This window comes from Bidens hawaiensis, unplaced genomic scaffold, assembly GCF_021521415.1.
Source record: "Bidens hawaiensis isolate Kalapana, Puna unplaced genomic scaffold, B.hawaiensis_p1.1 tig00029749_1, whole genome shotgun sequence".
In the NCBI taxonomy this organism is placed as follows: Eukaryota; Viridiplantae; Streptophyta; class Magnoliopsida; order Asterales; family Asteraceae; genus Bidens; species Bidens hawaiensis.
The window spans coordinates 94,059-120,822 of NW_027494942.1; the positions used below are offsets into that span (position 1 = coordinate 94,059).

Here is a 26,764-nt window from a genome sequence, read left to right on the forward strand (position 1 = left end):
ACTATGGGTACCGGCTGGTACCCGTACCGAATCGGTACCAAGTTTTGACTTTTTGGTATCGGTGCGATTCGGTACGGTACCGGTATTTCCCGAATTTTTTACGAAATACCGGTATCGGTTCGGTACCGGTACCGAACCGAACATTTCGTTACCGGTACCATCCCGAGCTCATCCCTAGACAACACACATAAAATATAAATATACAATTTTTTAAACTTGTTTAAATTTTTCCTATTCTGTTAACTTTATAGTTTTATTAGTTTGATTCAAGATTTCAGAATACCAAAGGTGTTCTTATATGTTCATTATATTTCACTTCAAACTTCTTTCTCCTAAAAATTTACAACCTATTATACGTTTGTCTAAAAACTAGTAGCCTGTTTACAAAATATATTATTTACAACCTTCAAGCTTGTTTTTTATTGAAAACTTTAAAGTAAAAAAAATAGATAAATAATGCTCGAAATCACTCGATATTCGATTGAAATATGCTCTATTCGATTTTGGCCCGTTTCGTTTTTCGCTCGGTTCGAATTTTAGTCGTTTGATTCGGTTCGATTGTAAACGAGCCAAGCAACGAGCAAGTCTTCGCTTGGTTCGGCTCGACTCGACTCGTGAACGGCCCTAAAATTGAGTCCATTCAATTCAACCAACTACTATTTGAGAATAAGATATATTAGTGGGCCAAATGACTAATGGGCCTATTGTTACGGTCTCTCCCACTTGTCCCCTACATTCAATTTGATTAAACCCAATAATTATTGCTAGTAAATTCTCTCTCCCCGCAAACATATATTCATACCGCATGTTACTGAATCATGTGGTCAAATAATTGATCTCAACCGTCAACTTCAGTCACATAAATAGCCAGTGGTTCAAACATCACAAATGTCACAAATGGAAAGTTACATGCTTTAAATATTTTTGAGCTGTTTTGATTCCATAGGAGTATGTTTTAACTATGAAAGATTGCAACATCTACCAACCCGTGACACGCTGCACTTTTCAAGATTTTTTTTGTATTTTTATAGGCAAGTGATAACCTTAGCGATAAACCATTGACCCAAACGGTCTGGTCCGGGGCCAAGCCAACAAATATGAGGATGATGGATGTCAAAACACGATTTTTGTTAGTTGGCATTATAAATTGGTTGATCTCGCTATGTTTTATCTCAAATGGGTCAATAAAGAAAGTTTGCTAAAATGAAAAAAAGAAAAAAGATCTAACTTCCTTTAAACTTGATGCAATTTATTTTGTAATAATTTTAAATAGATCAAATGTTCATGGCAACAATGGGCAAAAGGTGTTTAGGTTAATCTAATCCATCTCGTTTAGTAAAATCGCTATCAATAGTTGCGTAAACATGTATAAATTTCGCTGTAGGCACGCAAAATCTCAACACCACACCAAAGAGTAAATGTTTGTCTCTTTTGTTAATAACCCCATGTCTTTGTAAAGCGGGTCTACATACCCATACGTTCCAACAGGGAAAGAAACGTGTATTCTTGATTAGCCGGTCCAAGCTTGGAGAGACCAAAATCGGAGAACTTGGTATCCCAATCTTCATCTAATAGTATATTGAAACTTTGATATCACGAAGTAATACTCTATGTTGGGTCCCGTCTGCACTATAAAGATATTCCAATCCTCAAGCCGCTCCGATGCATATCTTAAGGCATTCAACCCATCCTAGATTATCACTGTTAAGATGATATCCCGTTAGGTGCATAAGGGTACACGAGGATCTTCTCGTCAGAATCATCACAAAACCCTATGAGAGAGACTATATTCTCATGTTTGTATTGTGAAAGCATCTCCGCCTCCTTCCTAAACTCGGTATCTCCTTGACCAAATTCAGGATGTAAACGTTTCAAAGCAGCCATCATGTGGTTAAGGCAGTCTCTCCCTTGCACACGCTTCCGAATCCTCCTCTCCCGATGTAACTTTCAGCAGCGAAATCGTTGGTTGCTTTTTTTATAACATCTAATTGTACTTTGAGGTGTTCAAATCTTTTCAAGTGATCCATTATTTTGTTTGTTTGAGAGAAAATCTGACAACTCCAAAGTCTTATAATGTAGAGCTTGAAACTGGGAAGAGGCCAGGATGTATTAAATAATAGACAGGCAACATCCCTACCAATTACTAAGCATTATTATCGAACTGATTATGTTGAATGGAAGCAGCCTTGATAATGCAAACTTGGATGGCTTCTACAAATAAAATATTAATTATTTTGATACGATAGGGTGCTAGATATGTGTGTGAATGTCAATTATTTACTAAATTCATGTGTGAACAAAAAGTAAGATGCTTCCAAAATTACACTCAATACAACAAAATTGATCAACAGCAGAGATCACTATGGAAAATTGAGCAATTGCCACCAAAATTTGCTACCGAAAAAAACGATAGCAATTTTAGCAACCGATTAATTTAGCAAATTTGCTACCAAACACGGTAGCCAAGCGGTCGAAGATTGTTGAACAGATTTTATAGTTTAAATCCTTGTGAACTAGTAGAATCTTTGATTTTTTTCATATTAATAAAAGATATCAATTCTTACAGAGTTTAGTAGTTTACAAAAGCAAATTGAAAAGAAAGAGTTTTACTTTGGCCAACTATCAACCAAATGCTACTCTTGATTACTCAAAACTCCATTGGCAGTCTTGCAGAAAGCCGAAACTGTAACTCCGCGTGTATTCGACCATTCCCAATGTGGTATATACTGTTCATGTGTTTCTCTCTTACAACATCTGCAACGCTTATTCTGACCCGACCCAGAATATGCTAATTAAAAATTATAAACCATCATGTGTCTAACATTTAAAGCCATATTGAAAATTAAGTTAAGAATCTGTCATACCTTTGTTGGGTTCGTAGGCCTTGTTGGCCCGGTTTATTATATGAAGTCAAAAGAGGAGACGGGTGTGGGCGGTCGGGCCCAAGCCCGGCCCGGTTTAGATTTCTTGCATAATAATTTACTAACCCTAGTTCAGTCTCTATATAAACAACATTATGTACTTGTAATATTCGGTCACTCAATAAAGATATACCTAGTTGCCACCCGTGGACGTAGGTCAGTTTAGACCGAACCACGTTAAATTCTCGTGTTCGTTTATTGCTTTCGTGTGTGTGTTCAGTTTCGTGTGTGCGTTTAATCCTAACAAGTGGTATCTAGAGCTTAGGTTCAGATCACGCGAAGAACACGTTGAACCAGCCGAGTCGCCGCCAAACCATCCAGCCGCCACCTACGGTTTTCCGATCGCCGTTAGGATTTCCGCCGTCGTTTCGCCGCTACTAAACCCAGCCCGCGCGATCTGCGTTTTTTTGTTGGTTCTGTTTGGAAGCAGTCATACACTACGCTCGCCTGAGATCTGAGGACCGTCTGGTCAGGTTTAGGGCAGGAGCAGTGTGTTCGTGAACAAGAAAGACATTAAGGGCTTGTTGGATTGAGAATACTCATTGGGCCGTGAAAACAAGGCAGGAGCCCGATCTGTTTTTTTTTAAAGCCAGAATATTTGAGATTTAACTTTCCTTTAGTTTGGTGTGGGCGTGAGAACACAACAATCACCACAAATATTATTATTTGATTTGTGTTTCTTGTGCTTGCAAATTATTGTTGTCCCACGTGAAAGAAAATAAGGAAAGCCAACTACAAGCCACCATCAAGAAATAAATAGTTGGGTCAATATCCGACTAAGCAAAGAACCAGCGAATCAAGATCCTATTTTCGTTGAAGAACAGTTTCAAGTCAGAAGAAATTTAAAGAAACTTAGAACCAGTGCCAACCGCGTTTGTCAGGTTTATCGTTTCAGTTTAAAGTTTCGGTTTCTGATTTACAGTTCGTTATTCCGCTGCACGTTAAATAGGTTGATTGTTTAACAGAGTTCAGTTGAACAGTCGTTAAGTTCAGGCTCGTGCCATTGTTGTGTCTGTCTCTGTTTTTATCCAGTTTTTCGTTTTAGTCATTGTTATGGCAGAAGACGGAAAGGTTTCGATACAGAAGTTTGACGGACAGAAGTTCGGTTGGTGGAATATGCAGATTGAGGCACTACTTTGTCAGAAAGACTTGGATGTAGTGCTTGAGGATGAAAAACCAGAAAAGATGTCAGAAGCAGATTGGAAGAAGTTAGACAAGAAAGCTAGGGCTTGTATTACTTTGTCGTTGTCGGAAGATGTGGCGTTTAACATCATGAAAGAAACCACAGCACGTGGTATGATGGAGGCGCTATCCAACATGTATGAAAAGCCTTCGGCAGCGAATAAAGTCTATCTTATCCGAGAGCTAGTGACAACAAGAATGAAAGAGGGTGGGTCAGTTACAACTCATATCAATAATCTTAATTCGATCTTGTCCCGCTTAGTGTCAGTTGACATTAAGTTTGATGATGAAGTTCAAGGCCTCTTGTTATTATCCTCTTTGCCCGACAGTTGGTCGCAAACAGTGACTGCATTTTGTAGTTCGTCTACAATTATTACTTTCGATGGGATTCGAGATCTGATTCTGGGAGAAGATTCAAGACGCAGAAGTTCAGGTGAATCATCAGGCAATATGCTAGTCACAGAAGGTAGAGGTAGGGGAAAACAGCGAGGCAGTGGGAGCAGGAAGAGGAGCCAGTCTAAGACTCGTAAGGATATTGAATGTTGGGGTTGTAAAGAGAAAGGACACTTCAGGAATCAGTGTCCGAATGGTAAGAAAGAGGTGAACGTTACAGAAGACGACACAGATGACGGGGTCAGTAGTGATGAGGCTTTGGTTTGTAGTGTTGAGAGTAGCGTTGATGCTTGGGTGATGGATTCTGGTGCATCGTTTCATGCCACTCACTGTAGTGAAACGATGAAGAATCTTAAATTTGGGGATTTTGGAAAGGTTCGACTAGCGAATGATGATATTTTAGAGGTTACGGGTATGGGAGACGTTGATTTGATAACTTCAGCCGGTACTTCTTGGACTTTGAAAGACGTGAGGGTTATTCCAAGTTTGAAGAAACGTTTGATATCAGTTGGGCAGTTGGATGACCAAGGGCACGATGTTAAGTTCGGGAATGGGCAGTGGAAAGTAGTCAAAGGGAATCTCGTTGTTGCTCGTGGCAAGAAAATGGGTTCGTTGTATATGGTCGATATGTCATCGAAAGGAGTGGATCCAGTTTTGGTGAAAGACAAAATCCGGTTCACAGAATCTCGTGGGCAGAAGAAGGTTCGTTTTGCAAGTAACAAACCCAGAGCCAAAGTGAAGATTCAGGATGAACGAGCTAGGAAGGTTAAATCAGTTGGGGGACATCGTGACAGTGGGAGCACAGGTCGTGTTTCAGTTACAGTTCCAGGTCGACAGTGGATTAAGAAAACCAGTATTCCAGCTGTAAAAGTCTCTCCAATGAATTACTTGCTGAATATGGAGAGTGTTTGTTCTCAGGTTATCTCAGGATCCGGTAGTTCGTTACAGTGGGAGCCGGTAGGGACAGAGAATGGGTCAGGGGCAGTTTCAGCCGTGACTGACGTGTTGGAGCTCCGGGGAGCTTCAACGGGCCTTCAGGTTAATTGATGAGAAGGCGGTGGCAACTAGAAGAAGTTTAATGTTCAGATTACAGAAGTACAATCAGGAGTGCAGACGAGAGTACTCAAGGCCTCCGAGTGGGAGATTGTTGGGTTCGTAGGCCTTGTTGGCCCGGTTTATTATATGAAGTCAAAAGAGGAGACGGGTGTGGGCGGTCGGGCCCAAGCCCGGCCCGGTTTAGATTTCTTGCATAATAATTTACTAACCCTAGTTTAGTCTCTATATAAACAACATTATGTACTTGTAATATTCGGTCACTCAATAAAGATATACCTAGTTGCCACCCGTGGACATAGGTCAGTTTAGACCGAACCACGTTAAATCCTCGTGTTCGTTTATTGCTTTCGTGTGTGTGTTCAGTTTCGTGTGTGCGTTTAATCCTAACAACCTTATCAAGAAATTTATCCATCGTTAAGTCAGAATAAACTACCAAAAGCAACTCTGCTTCTGCAGGCTTCTCTAAACCAAACCGCAAAGACTCTTCCCATACCGGATTTTTACTTTGCTTAGCCTGCAATACACAAAAATATATATAAAAAAAAAACATTAAGCTATTACCGGATTAAAGAGGCTTTTAACGCAATTAATTAATAATGCGTATCACAAACCGTGGTATATTTTTTATCAGATCCTACAAGCACGCCAACGTATGGTCGTCTTACATTAAGATTAAATCCTCTGTGGATTGTGACCATAAGCACCCCTGCTCCATCACTCTCAGAGACCATGCCTACGTCCCTGGGAGTTCAACGTTTGAATAGTTTGTTACGCATGTGTTAATTTGGGCAGCAAAATCATATACAGAACAACACACTTACTCAGCACGATTCTCCGGTGGAAAATAACTGTTTGCAACAGGATCCTTTTTGCCCTCCTAAAGGAAACAATAAGTGTTAGCAAGGAATTCCAAAGGGAATTGCTCTAAGTTCTGGTTAACAAAATTGCTTACTTGATAGCGGAGTGCGATCTCAAGTGCCTCCACAATGTCAGTCATTAACGGGCGTTTTTCACGGTCCCTATCCAGACATTGATAAGCAATTGCTGCAAACGCCAACAAAGAGTTGGCATTTATTTCATCCTTTATATTACCATAAACGATTCCGTGTACCGTGTTTTGTTCGTAGGACACTCGTGCCAATGCTATTAAATACGGATTGATGTTGTCTATGCACATCCTCCCACACAACACTTCAAACAACACAACACCAAAAGAGTAAACGTCCGACTCTTTCGTTAATAACGCGGTGTCTTTGTAAAGCGGGTCAACATACCCAGGCGTTCCAACAGGGTGGGAGTAAAGAAACGTGATTTCTTGATTAGCCGGTCCAAGCTTGGAGAGACCAAAATCGGAAATCTTGGCATTCCAATCTTCATCTAATAGAATATTAGAACTTTTGATATCACGGTGCAATACTCTTTGTTGGGTCCCATCTGCACTATGAAGATACTCCAATCCTCGAGCCGCCCCGATGCATATCTTAAGGCGTTCAATCCATCATAAATTATCATTATTTAGATGACAGTCAAGGCTTCCGTTAGGTGCATACGGGTACACGAGGATCTTCTCACCATAATCATCACAAAACCCTATGAGAGAGACTATATTCTGATGTTTGTATTGTGAAAGCATCATCACCTCCTTCCAAAACTCGGTATCTCCTTGCCCGAACGCAGGGTCTAAACGCTTAAAAGCAACCATCGTGTGCCCGTCAATCTTTGCCTTGTAGACTTTTCCGAATCCTCCTTTTCCAATGCAACTTTCATCGGCGAAGTCCTTGGTTGCTTCTTTTATAACATCTAATTGTACTTTGAGGTGTTCGAATTGTTTCATATGAGCCATTAGAGAAAATGTGACAACTCCCAAGTCTTATAATTGAAAAGCTTGAAAGGAGAGATGCTGAAGAAACACTAAGTGACCCGGTACAGATTATAGATAATCTGGGGGTTAAGTAATGTTTCCCACGGATGAGGTCTAGCTGAGAAGGCTGTTCTTCAGGAGACCTGCAAAACAAACACCGTAAGCTCGTCACTGAGAAGGGGGGGGGGGTTCCTCCTTGTGACCACCCTCCGGCGTGAGAATCAGACTAGGTTGCTCTGAATATAAGTGTATATTAAGAGATTGCTAGATAACTGGGTAGCAGATGATCTTACCATTCCAAGATATTGGAGTATTTATAGCCGAAGGTAGGTTTCCTAGAAGGTACAGCCGGCTGAATAGTATTCCTGTTCAACCAACAGTGGACTATGCACAGGCCATACTGGTTGGTGGGTAGGTTACGGCCAACAGTAACAAAGTCGGCTGCACTATTCCACCAACTGTAGATTATGCACGTCCTACTTACTGTGGATTGTACGCAGGCCATGCTGGTTGGTGAATAGGTTACGGCCAACAGTAACACTATTCTACCAACTGTAGGCCGCGCATGCTCCTCAGTAAGGGTTGGTGAGTAGGCAGCGGCTAATAGTGACAAACAGTACTAGAGGGTGCTCCTCCTCGCCCTGTTGTCGATGAGCTGTCACCCTGTGATTGGCTCATGGGCTGTTCTGGTCAGATCGTCTGTCCTTTCCATACCTTGGTAGGTATGGTACAAAAGATCTTTCAGAATCAGACTGGCTCATTTAGGCGGGATTGTTCCCGCCTTGCTCATTCCTTCATGTGACTACTGAAGTAGCTAGTGTCTTGTGCGTGTAGCCCTGCTGTCTGCGGGTAGCCTTCCCTGATGGCTTGTATCCGCAACTGCGGGAACAGGCGGGGTACTTCACCATTGGGAGGCTTTCCCTGCGTGTTCAGCTTGTGTACTGCGCGTAAGATCCTATGAGCATGGTGGGTCCTGCGGGAGCAGATGGCCTTTGCGCAGACGTCCCTGTTCAAGGTGAGTCTTGCGGGACCAACTGATCTCTGCTGGGACCTACCTCTTCAGATGCATTTAAGTTATTTAACAATAGACAGGCAGCATCCCTACCACCACTAGGAAATTGTTAATGTAATTAAATTCTATACTCCCAAGTCCCATCTATAATACCAAATTGTGGTTGGTAAGCGTTCTCCATGGTGACTTCCCTTACAATTGTTTCTAATTTTAATCAAAGTTGGATGGCTACAAGACATTACTAATTTGCGTGTGAATATAAAATACGAACATTCTACAAAGTAAAAAAATGCTTTGATATGTATAGGGTGCTAGATTTTGTGCATCCAGTATTTCTTTTTGTTCTTGTCTATCTTATTTCACCCTTAAATATAGTAACTTATACCTTAATCATACCCGGTCTCTAAACACAAAACGGTCCATACGTAACCAGTCATCCATAATATGAAACAAATCATTTTCGTCTTTGGTCAATTTACTAAGGGCTATAGTCATTGTAATTCTCCTATTCAACTACTTTGACCATTTCTGAACACATCATGATTTTTTTCTCGTGCACTACCCCTTACAATGAATGGGCTTCAAAGATAAAAATCCTTTATATCATTTTATAATTTCTAACTGTTTATTTTTCTGTATTTCAACCTGTGTAAAGACATATTTTTAACATATTTGTACCTGGTCCAACAATTTTTTTTTAAGGTACCAAACAAACTAAAGTAGCCTACTGGGCTTAAAATAAATGGGCCTAGAGATAATGCAGGAAAAACTGTAAAACTGCTTTCTGATGTGGCTCAGTCTCTGCACAGTAATGCTGACTTTTCAAATACAAGACAAGGTGTTTCTGGACTAATTAATGGTTTTCATTACATGATATCTTTTTATTTGTTTTGATAATTTTGTTAATTATATTGAACATCTTTGATAGAAATGTTTAGTTTGGTTTGTGTTTGCAAAATGGACACAATGAAGCAATTGCGAGTTGCGACTTGTGTTCTACCGCATGTTTGGTTGCCAAATGATCGCAACTGGGCAGTTTCGACTGCTTTGCGACCGTAGCGTGTACGCGATCGAAAACGTGGTCGCAAATGCCAAGTTTTGTGTGTGTTTTGAAGGTGTAATCAACCACCCAAGTGGAGCTCACCTTGGGTGGGATCGGCTCGTTTAATATTCTCAATCCTTTATTACCGTTTACGGAGTTGTTCAATATATTATATAATTTGTTCGATCGTTTGATTTCACCGCACCCGTCTCGATCGTTTATCATGAACAAATCCGTTCGTGCTTTAGAGGGTCTACAAAAAACCTTTTTTTATTGTTAGAAAGTCTTTGGTTTGATGTTGTCAAGTACATCTTATGAAAATCCTTTCAATTTATTACATGATTTTGCTACGAGTATTTGCTCCAAAATCAAAATAACAGTTAACGAGATAAAAAGTAAGATTAACATTCAGAATCCTGGATGATAATAAATTAATAATAAATGAACATTGACAAGTATTTAAATTTCTTTCAAACGAATGTTATAAGCATTCAACTACAAGATTCTTGAGTGAAGCCTTAACATCATGCAAACAATCATCAAAATGAATTAATATAATTTGTCAACAAAAAACAAATAAAAAAATATCCTTTAGAAGAAGCATCATATGGTAAATACCATAATGCTTCTAAAGCAAAGACACATGACATGAATAATGGCATCTATCATTAATGGCATTCACAAACTATTGATTATAACTCCAATACTTGTAATCTTGCAGAATGAAGAAAGTGCAACTCCGCGTGAATGTGACCATTCCCAGTGGGATATATGTTGTTCTGGTGCTTTTCTTTTACGACATTCGCAAGGGGTATATTGACGCCACCTACGAACTCCTAATCAAAAATTAAAATCCATCATGTAATATTTCACATTAAAACCAGTGTTGAAAATTAAGTCAAGAATCTGTCGTACCTTACGAAGAAATTTATCCATCAGTGACTCAGAAAAAACTGCCAAAAGCAACTCTGCTTCCGAAGGCTTCTCTAAAGTAAACTGAAATGACTCTTCCCATACAGGATTTTGATTATTTTTCTTAGTCTGCAGTCCACATAAATATATATAACATTAAGTTACTTGATTAATTAGTTGAGAGGCTTTTAAAACAACTAATTAATAACACATAACACAAACCGTGGTGTGTCTTTTATCGGTTCCAACACGCAAACCGACGTATGGATGTTTTACTTTAAGATTAACTCCTTTGTGGATTGTGACCACAAGTACCCCTGCACCCTCACTCTTGGATGCCCTGAGAGTTCAATGTTTGAACAGTTAGTTATTGACTTAATTTATTATTAGACTAGATTAATCATGGTGAGTGACTATTGTATACACTAGATTACTCATGTGTTAATATTGTAATTTATAAATTGATGTAATACTATAATTATAGCTTAATCAAATTGATTTCCTTCTCATTCACATTGTATATTTATAATTACAATATTAACAGTTGAGTACCCTGGTTGATCATAACGAATCGTCATGAATATTCTAGTCTAATATTTATGCAACAAAAACAAATAGAAGGGCATCATACTTACTTAGCGGAATCCTTTGGTGCAAAATAACCGAAAGTTTTGGAATATTTTTAAGTGTTGATTAAAAAAGATTAGCTTACTTGATAAGAAAGTGCAGTTTCAAGATTTCACTCATTAATGGGCGTTGTTCACGGTCTCTCTCCAAACACCGATAAGCGATTGTTGCAAACGTCAACAAAGAGTTGGGATTTATTTCATCCTTTATATTATTATAGACGATTTCGTTTAAACTCTTTTCTTTGTAGGACTTTTATCGTATTTGTCTATGCACAACCTCCCACACAACACTTCAAACAACACAACACCAAAAGAGTAAATGTCTGTTAATAACCGGCGTAAAGCGGGTCCACATACCCAAGTGTTCCTACAGGGTGGGAGTAAAGAAAAGTGTATTCTTGATTTGTTGGGTTCCCACTGCGGAATGAAGGTGCGCCAATCCCCCAATGCATATCTTAAGGCGTCTAATCCATCTTAGATTATCATTTTTCAGATGATAGTCAAGGCTTTTGTTGGGTATGTATTCATCTTCTCGCCAGAATCATCACAAAACCCCAACAGAGACACTATATTCTCATGTTTGTATTCAGAGAGCAACATAATCTCTTGCCCGAATATATGATCTAAACGCTTCAAAGCAACCATCGTGTGCCCGGCGATCTTTCCCGAATCCTCCTCTGCCAATGCAACTTTCATTGGCAAAGTTGTTGGTGGCCGATATTATAGCATCTAACTCTATTTTGAGGTGTTCAAATGGTTTCATATGAGCCATTTTTTGACGGTTTGGGAGAAATTGTTAGAACTCAAAAGTCTTATAATTGAAGAGCTTTAATGGAGTGATGCATATATAAATCATATTCTTTTATCTATAATAAGCCAAATTGTCAACTTGACATACATTTGCCATACATTTCTGACTGTTGACCATGTCATCTTTGAATATTTCAATATATTCGAACTGACTCTCTTTAGTGGAAACAGCTTGGAATATGCAAAGAAAGACGATGCAACTCATTCTTTAGTAATTAGTCATAGCAGGTAATAAATTAATCTGTGTGTGTGAATATAAAATAAGGTGTGAGGCCAAAAATTTAACTTTCGATATCAAAGTATGAAACCCGTTATATATTTACGGTCAAGTTAATAATTAATGAGGTTGAGAATTCCGGACATGAAACGAGAGCTTCGGTGCTCGCGTTCAGCTTCAAATTGGGATAAGGCTTCTAGAAGATAGTGTTAGGCTATAAATAGGACCTTATGTGTTTATTGGAATTTTTTACCAAACTAGTATTGGTGGAAAAAGTATTTACCATTTTGGTGTTTCATAAAAACTATTTAACAAACTAGTGTTTTTCTTAATTTTCTATTCACCTTTTATTATTAAATCATCATATTAGAGTTTCTTTTTTATTATTTTTATATTAGTTAACCTTTTTTTTATTTTATCAACAAAACTTTTCTTATCTTTTTTTTATCTCGTTGCTATTCTTTTTATTTCTTTTTTTTAATTGTTTTCAAATGTATTTATTTTTTGCTTTTATTTAAATATATTCATTTTACGAATTTTATTTTTTAGGTTAAGTTTCGAGACTTTGACGAACCTAACCGATACCGATCAAATCAACGTCGAATAATCACCGCAACGTCTGGGTTTTACCAAATTATGTTAGTTTTTTGTTTTAAATATGTTCGTTTACGAATTTATTTTTGGGTTAAGTTCCGGTACGGTAACGAATCTAACTGGTACTAATGTTCTGGATCCTTTTTGTTTTAAATATGTTCAGTGTAGCATATTCAGTTTATTTTACACATTTTTTTTAAAATTTGTTTATAGTTGTAGAGATCGGTAGCGACTTAACTTCATTTGGCATTTTTGCCTTTTTGTTTGTGTTCTTTGAATTTCATATTTCCGTTTATATTTGATATTGAGACTCGTGGCTCGTAGCAGGTTAAGTTTTAATATTTGGTTATCTTTTTATGTTTCTTATTTCATTTTGAATTTATTTAGATGATTTATTTGTTTTTATATTCTACAATAGTAGATAAAAAAATAAAATAAGAAGAAAAGAATTATAAGAATTAGTGAAAATACAAAAAAAAAGAAAGAAAGAAAAGAAAAGCTGACTGATAAGAAAATATAAAAAAAAAGAAGATACTGGATTGATGGATAAAAATATACATAAGCATTATGTTATAAAAAATAAATAATCGATTAACTAAATAAAAAAAATTAAAAGGCTCTAATAAAAGAATTTAAAAATAAAGATAAATATAAAATAAATGCAAAACATTAGTTTAGTAAATAGTTTTCAAGGAAGACCAAAATGGTAAATACTTTTTCCACCAACACTAGTTTGGTAAAAAATTCGTGTTTATTGTATGTGTGTTTTTTTAAGGTGTAAATCGCCCACTCAAGGGGAGCTCACCTTGGGTGGGGTCGGTTCTTGCTTAGTGTATCAATCTTTAACCGACAACGAGATCGTTCCTTTATTTTACCTTTATATTATTTATGTTCGGTCGCTTGATTTACCACACCCGTCTCGAGCGTTTATCAAGTGCAAAATCCGTTCGCACGTTAGATCTGGTTGTCTGGGACCTACAAAAACGAGTTGGCTTAAAAACATACTTTTGTAAAAAAAATAAAATTTGAACGGAAAATTGCTTTACTTCATAGGATTTAAGCCCATGACGGTGACTAAGGGTTTTTCCGTAGTCACTAGACCACCAACCCGGCCAGGACATACCTTTCCGCTTCATATGATATCCTTAAAGCCACACACCTTTTTATAAAGATATATATTAGCACAAACCGGTTATTCAAAGATCAGTTAATTTAATAACCAGTTATTGTAACCGGTTAGACCGGTTAATTGGGGTGAGTACTACCACGTTTTCAAGCACAAGAATCCTAACCGGTATAACCGATTTCGGGTATAATTATAGCATATTGTAGCCCAATATTGAGTCCATTGAACTCAACCAACTACTATTTAAGAATAAGATATGTTAGTGGGCTAAATGACTAATGGGCTTCTTGTTACTGTCCCCACAAATATATATTCATGCCGCATGCTATAATGTGGTCAAATAATTGATCTCTCTCAACCTTCAACTTCAGTCACATAAATAGCCAGTGGTCCAAACACCATAAATAGAAAGTTACATGCTTTAAATATTTGAGCTGTTTTGATGTTAATATTCCATAGGAGTGTGTTTTAAATATGAAAGATTGCAACTATACCAACCCGTATCTACACTTTTCTAGATTTTTTTTTTTGTATTTTTATAGGCAATTGATAACCTTAGCCATGAGCCATTGACACAAACGGTTCGATCCGGGTCAGGCCAACAAATATGAGGATGATGGATGTCAAAACACGATTTTTGTTTGTTGGCATTATAAATTGGTTGATCTTGCTATGTTTTATCTTAAACGGGTCAATAAAGAAAGTTTGTTAAAATGAAAAAAGTTACCCATCCTTTACACTTAATGCAATTTATTTTGTAATAATCTTAAATAGATCAAATGTTCTATCAAAAATGGACAAAAGGTATTTAGGTTAATCTAATCCATCTCGTCTATTTTTCCACTCCTAGTTACTACGTCTGTCTATTTTGTTAATAACCCCATGTCTTTGTAAAGTGGGTCGACAAACCCATACGTTCCAACATGGTGAAAGAAACGTGTATTCTTGATTAGCCGGTCCAAGTTTGGAGAGACCAAAATCAGAGATCTTGAATTTCAGTCTTCATCTAATAGAATAGTATAACTTTGATATTACGATGTCTCGTAATACTCTTTGTTGGGTCCCGTCTCCACTATGAAGATACTCCAATCCTCAAACCGCCCCGATGCATATCTTAAGGCGTTCAATCCATCTTAAATTATCATTATTTAGATGACACCTGAGGCTTCCATCAGGTGCATGCGGGTACATGAGGATCTTCTCGCCAGAATTATCACGAAACCTTAAGGGCGCATTCGTTTCACGGAATGGAATGAAATGGGAATTGGAATTTGCATAGGATTTGTAATTGGAAGAAATTGGATTTGGAATCTAAACATTCCAATAGGAATTGGAATTTGAAGGAATTGAAATCCCATTTCATTCTTGATGTGTTCGTTTGACAAAGGAATCGGAATCGTTTTTTTTAAAGAGGATAACGGCAGAAACATTTTAGTTTTTTTACTTTTTTTGTTTTCGATTTATATTTTGAGTTATTAACTTTTTATTATTGTTTTTGAATATTTTTTTGAGGGGTTTTTATTATTGTTTTTGAATATTTTTTTGAGGGGTTTTAAAAACCCCTCAAAAAAATATTCAAAAACAATAATAAAAAATTCATAACTCAAAATATAAATCGAAAACAAAAAAACTAAAATGTTTTGTTCGTTGTTCTCGTAAAAAAAAATTCTCGAGAAAAGATTCCAACGAATTCACTTGAAATTCTCCACATTTTGGAAGGATTTAGAATCCCTTGATTTAAAGGAATTTGAAGGAATTGAATCCAATTCCAATTCCAATTCCAATTCTTTGACAACCGAACACACCATTTTAGATTCCCATGAATAAAGATTCCTTAAAACCCCTCAAAAAAATATTCAAAAATAATAATAAAAAATTCATAACTCAAAATATAAATCGAAAACAAAAAAACTAAAATGTTTTGTTCGTTGTTCTCGTAAAAAAAAATTCTCGAGAAAAGATTCCAACGAATTCACTTGAAATTCTCCACATTTTGGAAGGATTTAGAATCCCTTAATTTAAAGGAATTTGAAGGAATTGAATCCAATTCCAATTCTTTGACAACCGAACACACCATTTTAGATTCCCATGAATAAAGATTCCTTAAAACCCCTCAAAAAAATATTCAAAAATAATAATAAAAAATTCATAACTCAAAATATAAATCGAAAACAAAAAAACTAAAATGTTTTGTTCGTTGTTCTCGTAAAAAAAAATTCTCGAGAAAAGATTCCAACGAATTCACTTGAAATCCTTCACATTTTGGAAGGATTTAGAATTCCTTGATTTAAAGGAATTTGAAGGAATTGAATCCAATTCCAATTCCAATTCTTTGACAACCAAACACACCATTTTAGATTCCCATGAATTAAGATTCCAATTCCAACGAAACGAACACGCCATGCCATGGGATTTTAATTCTAATTTATTTGAATTCTCATGAATTCTATGAAATGAACGCGCCCTAAGAGAAAGTGAGAATATATTCTCATGTTTATACCTTGAAAGCATCTCCACCTCCTTCGAAAAATTGGCATCTCCTTGACCGAATTCAGGATTTAAACATTTCAAAGCAACCATCTTGTGGTCGGCAATATCTCCCTTGTACAAGCTTCCGAATCCTCCTCTCCCGATGTAACTTTCAGCAGCGAAGTTGTTGGTTGCTTTTTTTTTTTTTTTTTTTTAATAAAATCTAATTGTATTTTGAGGTGTTCAAACCTTTTTAAGTGATCCATTATTTTGTAGAGCTTGAAACTTGAAAGAGGGATGTATTAAATAATAGACAGGCAACATCCCTACCAATTACTAAGCATTATTATCGAACTGATTATGTTGAGTGGAGTCAGCCATGCATGATAATGCAAAAAGAAAGACGTTGCAGCTTTATATTTTTCATCAAATCAGCTAAATAACTAGAGTGGTTTGTAAGCGATTTTCATGGTTTCCTTCCAATCGTTTATTTAATCAAACTTGGATGACTTCTACAAATAAAATGTTAATTATTTTGATACCGTGCTAGATTTGTGTGTGAATGTTAATTATTTACTTAATTCATGTGAGAACACAAAATAAGAAGCTTCCAAAATTACACTCAATACAAGAAAAGTGATCAATAGAGGCGATGCCTCCTATCCGCGTCCACTTTATCTGGCCTTGCCCTAACTATTTATGTATGTTGCGTAGATTCAGTTGATTTTGTGTGTTTATATTAGGTAGGTTCACTTGATTTTGTGTGTTTATATTAGGTTGATTGTGATGACGAGAAAAATCGAATAAAACAAAACACGAAAAAATAAACCCTTACAACACCCCTAATTTATGGATAGTGCTTTATCTATCTATACTCCTAATTAATAAATAAAAGAATACGACTTTTTGTTGATTTGTCGCGCTCATGTTGATCCTCGTAATCTTTTAACTTGTTTTCGCTATATGGTATCCCATGGGTTAGGCGTAACCCATCATCTAAAAATGGTTATCACACCTTTTAACTTGCTCCTCAGCGTCCTTCAACATAGCCACGCTTCCTCACATCCAATTCTTCATCAACATATATTAATAACAAATCAAGGTATGTTTCATTTAAATCCACCATTATTAGGCTTTAATTCAAACCCTCTCCAAGTACGAGTCCTAGCTCCGCCTCTTCTGTCGAAAGCTATGCCGGTTTCATAGTTAAAACTCGTGGATAACACACTTTCTATTGTTTTTGTTTGGCAATTCGCTTGATTTACAAAAAAAAAATAATAATAAAAATAATAGTGCGGTATGTGATTTTTTTATTATTATTTTCTAAAATAATTGAAATTAGTATGTTAGACTCTGTTTTTCCTTATTGGTACATGAAACTTAAAGCTATCTTATAGTAATAACATATAAAATAGTTATATTTATGTTTGATACTATTATTAAGCGTGTCGTTTTTTAAATTGTTAGGATACGAATTGCCAATCCTAGAAAAAGTTGGTGATACCTGAGGTGCTAAGGCACCTTTTTATAGTGTGAGAGATGCTTGACCTGGTCAGCTCGTCGGGTGCATGAAAGGCTTGAAGGGATATTGCGTCTTTCTTCTTTTGAGGATCGCAGGGAGAATAGATATCCATCTCTTCAACCACGTGCTACAGTAAGCACCTTGGTTTATGAGTTCGGCTCACTGATTTCAAGATGCACTGTAGCTATGTCGTTTGACTTTCTGAAGCATTGACTGTTAGGCTTTGGTTTATTGGTAGTCTAACGCCCTACGTCATCATTTGTTTTAAAAAAAATAAGTTGTACGTCATCTTGATCTTGTTTTTTATGGTTTTCATTCATATTATTGGACACGTTTTATAATTTAAATCCTTCTGAACTTGTAGAATCTTTGGTTTTTTCATAATAACAATTTTTACAGAGTTTACAAAAATAAACTGAAAAGAAAAAGAGTTTTAGTGTAACCCACAATCAACCACATATCACGTACTAATGCACGCGGTTGTCCACTTGCGTCTCCCCTACAAATGAGATTCTTGATTCCACATAAGCCAAGTGCGGCGGTGCATTGTTGAAGGTCTAATGATATCAAAAAATTATTGATTCGTCAAAGCTTCAATGTTTGCAGTCTTGTAGAATGCATAAAGTACAACTCCGCGTGAATGCAACCATTCCCAATGGGGAATATGTTGTTCTTGTGCTTTGCTTTAACAACGTCTATTTTGACGCCACCCAGTTTATACTAATTAAAAATTAAATACCATCATGTTTCTCACATTAAAAACCATATTGAAATTAAGTTAAGAATATATGTCATACCTTATCATGAATTCTATCCATCAGTGAGTCGGAATAAACTTCCAAATCCAATATTGCGTCTGCAGGCTTCTCTAGAGTAAAGTGGAACGTCTCTTCCCATACAGGGTTTTGATTATGTTTCTTAGTCTGCAATCGACAAAAATATATTACATTAAGTTATCCGATTAGTTAGTTAAAGAGGCTTTTGAAACAACTAATTAGTAATGCGTAACACAAACCGTGGTATGCTTTTTATCACTTCCAACAAGCAAACTAACGTATAGATGTTTTACTTCAAGATTAACTCCTCTGTCGATTGTGACCACAAGCACCCCTGCATCGGCGCTCTTGGAGGCCATATCTACGGCCCTACGAATTGAATGTTTGAATCGTTTTTTATTGTCTTAGTTTATTATTAAACTAGTGTGCCCAAGTGTTAATATTGTAATTATAAATATAATTAAGGCTCAATCAAATCAATTGTCTTCTCATTCACATAGTATATTTATACTTACAATATACCTTAGTTTATACAACAATGACTAGTTATGAATAATTTAATCTAATGCTTATCCAACAAAAACAAATATGAGGGCATCATAATTACCTAGCACCATCCTTTGGTGGAAAATAACTGTTTGAAGATGGATTCTGAAGGAAACAGTAAATGTTAGCAATGAATTCCATCATTTGAAAAATTTGGAAATTTTTCTAAGTTTTGGTTAAAAAGATTAGCTTACTTGATAATCAAGAAAACGCAACTCCACACGAATTTTACCATTCCCAATTTGGTAAGTATTGTTCATGTGCGTTACTTTTGCAATATCCGCAATGCTTATTTCCACGCAACCCAAAATATCCTAACCAAAAATTAAAATCCATCATGTATTTCACATTAAAAACCATATTGAAAATTAAGTTAAGAACATGTCGCATCGTACCGTTTTAAGAACATTTTTGTCCATTTTTGCCGCAGAACAAACTGTCAAAATCAATATTTCTTCTCGAGACTTCTTTAAAGTAAACTGGAACAACTCTTCCCATACAGGATTTAGATTATCATATTTAATCTGCAATCCGCAAAAACAAATATAAAACATAATGTTCCAAGATAAATTGGTTAAGAGGTTTAATAAAATAAAAACTAATTAATAATACATAGTACAAACCGTGGTGAATGTACTCTCATTTCCAACAGCCAACATGACTCTTGGATGTTCTACTTCAAGATTAACTCCTTCATGGACTGTAACCACAAGCCAATCTCATAACATCATTTATAATTTTTAAGTAACTTATACGTATTATTAATCCCAATCTCATAACATCTTACAATTTTGTGAAGCGAAGATTTTCTTTCTACACGCTTATTTTATTTCACCCTTAAATTTAGTAACTTATACGTATTATTAATCCCAATCTCATAACATCATTTATAATTTTTAACTATTTAATTGTTCTTTATTCTAATCTGTGCAAGACACGTATTTTTAACCTATTTTTATGTATTCCAACATGATTTGATATTTTTTAACAAATTAGCTTCTAGACATGACCAATTTGCATAAGAAGATTCCAAATTTGCAAATATCATACTAAAAAAAACTCAGAATAACACGAAACCCAAAACCTAAACCTGAACAACACTCTAATTTGTTTACCATTTACTATTTATTATTTAAAACGGTTTAGAAGGTAATCCGTTGATTTTTCCTTAACCATGTTATGTAGTCAAGGATGTGCCGTTTCTATACTTCATAAATATAAGTAACTAGTTGCGCAACATCTTACAATTTTGTGAAGCGAAGATTTTCTTTTTCACGCTTATTTTAGTTCACCCTTAAATTTAATAACTTATACGTATTATTAATCATACCCAATCTCATAACATCATTTATAATTTTTAACTATTTAATTGTTCTTTATTCTAACCTGTGCAAGACACATATTTTTAACCTATTTTTATGTATTCCAACATGATTTTATATTTTTTAACAAATCCAAACCAAATTAGCCCAATGGGCCGAAAATAAATGGGCCTAATCATAGTCACATTCACATATCTAAACTCTAGTTGTATGAACTAGTTTTTAACCCGGCTCGTTGCACCGGGAAGGCCGATAAAACTCGACGGTGGTAAAATCCAAGTGTTGAGCCGGTAAGTCAATGAGAATTCGAGTTGTAACGTACGTTATTGTACTTGAATTAAAACCAAATATAAAACAAAAAAACTATAAAATTGAGGTGGACCAATGGGGTGGTGTCGGTCGGTAAAACTCGAGCGTTGGTAAAACCCAACTGTTGTCAATCCCGGGCGTTGAAACGGTGAGTCTACGGGATTTTGGTTGGTTTTCCGTCACGTTCGTTATAATACCGGAACCAGAAAAAAATTGGTATTCGGTCGTCTCCATTAAATTTGAACTAAAAAAACAAAAACAAAATTTGCGGGCCAGTTCGGTGCCGCCAAGTGGCCAAATAGGCACTTGCGGCACCAAACTTGTCATTTGTTATATAGTATAATAACAAAAAGAAAAACACATGTTATGGCACAAATTAAAACCATGAAACTTTGATGGGTTACATTGCAAAGTGAGCAAAGTTTAAAAGAAGAAAATTTTAGGGACTGAATTAAAACAGTTACTTTGGGGGTTAATTTGAAACATTTTAAACTCAAAGGACTAAAACTATAAAAACTCATACTATACTGTAGCCACAGATTTCCTTTTATAAATAGAATAATGGTTCACCGTTCACGTGCCATTTTACCGGAACTATAACTCATTATATCACTTTAGTTTACACATCAAGAAGCATTATTAGCACTTGTGTGTATATATAACTAGACACTAAATTAGGACTGGAAAGCGGGTAGGGTTGTGCAGGTTCGTGTCACGGGTTAGACGGTCGATTCTATATTTTGGTTTGGGTCAGGACGGGTTGTTGAAAGGGGTCGCGCCAGAATAGGTTTTGGGTTTGAACGAGTTTTGCGCAAAAAGGGTTGGTTTAAAAGCATACTTTTCCAAATTTTTTGAACGACAAATTTCTTTACTTCCGAGGATTAGAACCCATGATCTTTAGGTGATTAAGGGTTTTGCATCTGTCACCAGACCACCAATCCCGAGAGATACTTTTCAACTTCATATTATTACTAATTAGCATATTGTAGCCAATTCTAGGGCCATCCAAACCGCTCGTCGTTCGAACTCACTCGTCACTCTCTCGAAAAATGCATGCTCGTTTTTCTGCTCGATTGTAAACGAGCCGCTCTGCTCGGTTCGGTTTGTAAACGAGCCAAGCAACGAGCAAAGGTATACCCGGTTCGGTTCGACTTAAATATTTTTAATTTATTTTATATATAATTATATATAAACTAATATATAAATATATAGACAAACAACACATATAAAATATAAATATATAATTTTTTAAACCTGTTTAAATTTTTCCTATTCTGTCTTTATAGTTTTATTGGTTTGATTTAAGATTTCAAAATACCAAAGGTGTTCTTACATGTTCATTATATTTCACTTCAAACTTTTTTCTTCTAAAAATTTGCAACCTATTATACGTTTGTCTAAAAACTAGTAGCCTGTTTACAAAATATATTATTTACAGCCTTGAAACTTGTTTTTTATTGAAATTTTTAAGTTAAAAAGAAATAAATAATGTTCGAAATCGCTCGATGTTAGATCAAAAAATGCTCGATTCGATTTTGGCTCGTTTCGTTTTTCGCTTGGTTCGAATTTTAGTCGTTCGATTCGGTTCGATTGTAAAAGAGCCAAGCAACCAACAAGCCTTCGTTCAGTTCGACTTGGCTCGTCAACAGCCCTAAAATTGAGTCCATTCAATTCAACCAACTACTATTTGAGAATAAGATATATTAGTGGGCCAAATGACTAATGGGCCTATTTACAGTCTCCCCCACTTGTCCCCTACATTCAATTTGATTAAACCCAATAATTATTGCTAGTAAATTCTGTCTCCCCACAAACATATATTCATACCGCATGTTACTGAATCATGTGGTCAAATAATTGATCTCAACCGTCAATTTCAGTCACATAAATAGCTAGTGGTCCAAACATCACAAATGTCACAAATGTCACAAATGCTTTAAATATTTGAGCTGTTTTGATGTTAATATTCCATAGGAGTATGTTTTAACTATGAAAGATTGTAACATCCACCAACCCGTATCATGACACGCTACACCTTATAAGATTTTTTTTTTCGAATTTTTATAGGCAAGCGTTAACCTTAGCGATAACCATTGACCCAAACGGTCTAGTCCGGGGCCAAGCCAACAAATATGAGGATGATGGATGTCGAAACACAAATTTTGTTAGTTGGCATTATAAATTGGTTGATCTCGCTATGTTTTATCTCAAACAGGCCAATAAAGAAAGTTTGTTAAAATGAATAAAAAAAAAGAAAGAAAAAGAAAGATATATTACTTCCTTTAAACTTTATGCAAATTATTTTGTAATAATTTTAAATAGACCAAATGTTCATGGCAAAAATGGGCAAAAGGTGTTTAGGTTAATCCAATCCAACTCAATCTATTTTCCCAGCCCTAGTTACTACTTTTGGCTCGCTTTTAGGAAAATATCTATCAATAGTTGAACAAACATCTATAAATTTCGTTGTAGGCATGTAAAATCTGAATACCGCATGAAGTAATTGTAGCCAAGTAATTTTTTGTGATGCTTGACATAAAAACTCATGCGATGTCTTGTGGACATGGACGGAATCGGGGGGGGGGGGGGGTGTTGAATCTCTAATTGACCAAAGGAATAAACTTTCTTGAAGTTTGAACCCCCCCCCCCTCCCTCCCCCGAATTGATATACACATGCATGTACGTAAATTTTTATTTCTGACATACGGTTAAAAAAATTTTGGTTCCATCATTGTTTGCGGACCACATTTTTTCTTCTTTAATAGACTTATCTACATAAATCATAGCAAACGACATTCTTTTCCATAATGGAATGTCTCTTCTAGAGCAATTACTTTTGCACATACATGAATATACATATACCCACATAGACACCCATATATACATACATGTGACTTGATTTATAGTAATTTAACTATAAATATAAACCAAGACAGCTTCCTGAACATTTTTGGAGATCCAGGAATTTCCAAAAAAACTAATAATTCATGATTAATATTTGACCTAGAAAAAGCAATATCTTTTTTTATATTCTTGTAAGTTCGCGTTCGGTATATAGGAATAACAGGAGGAATGGAATGATTCATTGCGTGATAATGAAAAATGTGATGTTTGGTTGTTCAATAAAATTGAATCATCCATTACACATGGAATCTCATTACATCAAAATCATTCCTTCTCACCCATTTTGTTTTTCATTTAATTCCTTCTTCACCTTAATTCCTCAACAACGTCATCTAACAATAACCATCGCCACCAACACCACTTGACCGCCATTGCCACCGTTGTCGTCGCCATCACCACCTCCTCCGCCGCCACCACCACCACCACCTTACCACCAGCGCTACCACTTCCATCGCTGTCACCATCGTCGCCATAACCAGCACAACCATTGTCACTGCCGCCACTTGACCACCATTACCACCGCTATCGCTGCCTGACCACCACCATCTGACCGCAACCACCGTCGCCACCCTACCATCGCCATCACTACCAATGCTACCACTGCCACCCTCACCACCACAACCACCACCACCACCATTTTCGTCACCGGAGCTACCACCACCGTCGCCATTGCATTTGTTTTTTATTTTGGTAAAAAACTATTTTGAGATAGGGGTGTTTTTATTATTTCTAACTCATTTCTACATTTTTTTTGGGTACCAAACTATGTAAAGGAATAATTTATTTTATTCCTGTAGGTTAACCAAACAAGACAAAAGAATAGTAATTATCAGTTCATTTCTTTATTTATTTCATTCCTTCTCCCATTTCATTCCTCCTTCATTCTAAATGATTTTTTAATGGATAAGAACATTATCTTAGTATCTTGCATTTCTTTAAAAATATCCTAAAAATTCGATAACCTTTTCATGGATAAAAACATTATCTTTGTATCTTGTTATATTTCTACAAAAAGAACATCAATCTTTCCCTTTCAAATTAACAAAAGTTTCCATCCGGGACCACTTTCTTAGTCTTTGTTATTAAATCATTAAGAACAAAAATACCTTTTATCTAGTGAATTAAACACGATGGTTATATGTCACATTATTTCGAAGCAGTTGATCCTTTATGAATTCTTGTATAATCTTAGGGGCTGTTTGGCAACATCTAAATCAGTAAGTCTGAACCATTAAGCTGTCTGAATGGGTAAGATAATATGAACCAGTTAGACATCTGAACCAATAAGAGCTGTTTGGTTAGACATCTGAATGACTGTGCAGAATTACTACTTTACCCTTCTGCAGAATTATGTACTGAATGAAATTTATTTGTTTAATCAAAAATCTGAATGACGGATAATTAAAATAAAGAGAATTCATAACATAACCTTCAACAAACAAACATCCAAAAAATTCTTACCTTCAACAAACAAACATCCAAAAAGTTCATAACATAACCTTCAACAAACAAACATCCAAAAAGTTCATAACATAACTTTAAACAAAAAACATTCAAAATAATCCGTATTTCGCTCCTGCGTTTTTCACCCATGGCTCACAAGCTTGCGGATTAAGAAGTAACCACACCCTCAAACAATTGAGTACATAGTTTGGGGTAACCAAGTGGCACGATTCTTAAGGCTTCTACATACTTGTTAGACTGTTTGGAAAACAATATTATAAAATTCTATAAGATTCTTGAAATATATTAAGAACTACTATTCAGAGAGAAAAGATATTATTGTTTAAAAAATACCTTCATCTCTAGTTGCCACTCTTCTTCCGACAAATTAAACATGTTTGTCACAGCATTATAAATATTGTCTGTTTTGTTTTTAAGCTTGCTCCAAGCTGAAAATTTTCCTTTTAAATAGTCATAACGGTTTCTCATTTGTTTTTGTTCCACTATGATGTTATGTTGCATTTTTAATTTTGCCGAAATATTATTCCATGACAATGTTTTAAGGTTACCTCCCTCACGCCCATTAACGGTTACCTCGTGAATACATGCTTCAAGAAAAGTTTTCTCCACACCTTCTTGTTTCCAATTAATCCTAACAATTTCTTTGAACAATAAAAGCAAATCAACATATAAATAAAATTATTATATGTTAACCCACCGGAAACTTTAATCCCGATTATACCCCCATTTTATGAATTTTATTCTCTTTGAGGCATTTCATCACACACCTTATGTGCATATATTTAACTCAACAATATTCATATGAATTCTATAGTTAAATCATCCAAATTTTCATTTTAAATCACATATTTTCATATACAAGTATTCCATTTCAAATCCCATGTAGTCCACATATTATAAACATGGATGCAAATACAAGAGCAGAAGATCGATTTACCTCGTAAGAACGGAGCGGTGGTGGTCGGGTTGGGAACGACAGTGGTCGGATTGGGAGAGACGATGGTGGTGGCTGGAGAAGCGGTGGTGGAGGCGCCGATCGACTGGTGGTGGTGGCTGGAGAAGCGATGGTGGTGGAAGGAGAGGTTAGGGTTTGGAGAGGATTTTCCTTGGAGTTTTCTAGGGGCACCAAAGGCTATATGAGGGCTATACGAGAGTCCTGTACGCCACTTATAACACTATACAGGGCGTATAAGCCCTCATATACCCCTATACGGAGCAAATAGAGAGTGTTCTTAATAGGACCCTTTTCCTTTAGTTAAGTAAATGCTATTTCGGTACAGCAATCGCACTAGAAAAGCAATGTATCTAGGTTTTATGTCCATCTTGTGGTTTTCGTATCTAACGATCTAACTCATGTTATACAGAAGTTGTGTTTAAGTTGAATGGTTGATATGTTTAACTTGTTTAATTAAACATGGACTGCCCGTCAAACAGTTTAAAAGTACAATAATATAAGTTTGATAAGTTGAGCATGTCAACCTATTTAATATGTTTACACTAACTTAATCGTGTTCAGATTACATGATTTCAGTGTGTACGAGTTATCATTAGCATTATTTGAAAAAACAAATATATGTTCCTTTTTTAACCAACCAAGAAACATGGATAAAATTAAATATTTATTAGACTTTTATTTTTTAGTGTAAAGGGAGTTATCTTTTAGCCAATGTGGACCTGCCCTGAATAAGGTTGATGAC

General features: G+C 35.9%; 2 protein-coding genes, 1 long non-coding RNA gene and 1 pseudogene across 3 annotated transcripts; all 4 read right to left on the reverse strand.

Annotated features, from left to right (window-relative positions):
- Nucleotides 1-2,647: 2,647 nt before the first annotated feature.
- LOC143579420 (synaptotagmin-2-like) lies at nucleotides 2,648-6,283 on the reverse strand. Its single transcript, XM_077062733.1, has 3 exons — nucleotides 6,164-6,283; nucleotides 5,944-6,066; nucleotides 2,648-2,788 (listed from the first exon to the last, which is right to left on the reverse strand). The coding sequence occupies exons 1-3, from the start codon at nucleotides 6,281-6,283 to the stop codon at nucleotides 2,648-2,650; spliced, it is 384 nt and encodes a 127-aa protein (XP_076918848.1).
- A 146-nt stretch (nucleotides 6,284-6,429) lies between these two features.
- Nucleotides 6,430-7,395, reverse strand: LOC143579421 (putative receptor-like protein kinase At5g39000 pseudogene; annotated as a pseudogene).
- Nucleotides 7,396-10,218: 2,823 nt separating this feature from the next.
- On the reverse strand, nucleotides 10,219-10,718 carry LOC143579434 (uncharacterized). Its single transcript, XR_013143456.1, has 3 exons — nucleotides 10,602-10,718; nucleotides 10,383-10,508; nucleotides 10,219-10,303 (listed from the first exon to the last, which is right to left on the reverse strand). It is a non-coding gene; the product is annotated as an uncharacterized LOC143579434 (long non-coding RNA).
- A 7,613-nt stretch (nucleotides 10,719-18,331) lies between these two features.
- LOC143579422 (synaptotagmin-1-like) lies at nucleotides 18,332-18,881 on the reverse strand. Its single transcript, XM_077062734.1, has 3 exons — nucleotides 18,762-18,881; nucleotides 18,544-18,669; nucleotides 18,332-18,466 (listed from the first exon to the last, which is right to left on the reverse strand). Exons 1-3 carry the CDS (start codon nucleotides 18,879-18,881, stop codon nucleotides 18,332-18,334), a joined length of 381 nt encoding a protein of 126 aa, XP_076918849.1.
- Nucleotides 18,882-26,764: the final 7,883 nt, after the last annotated feature.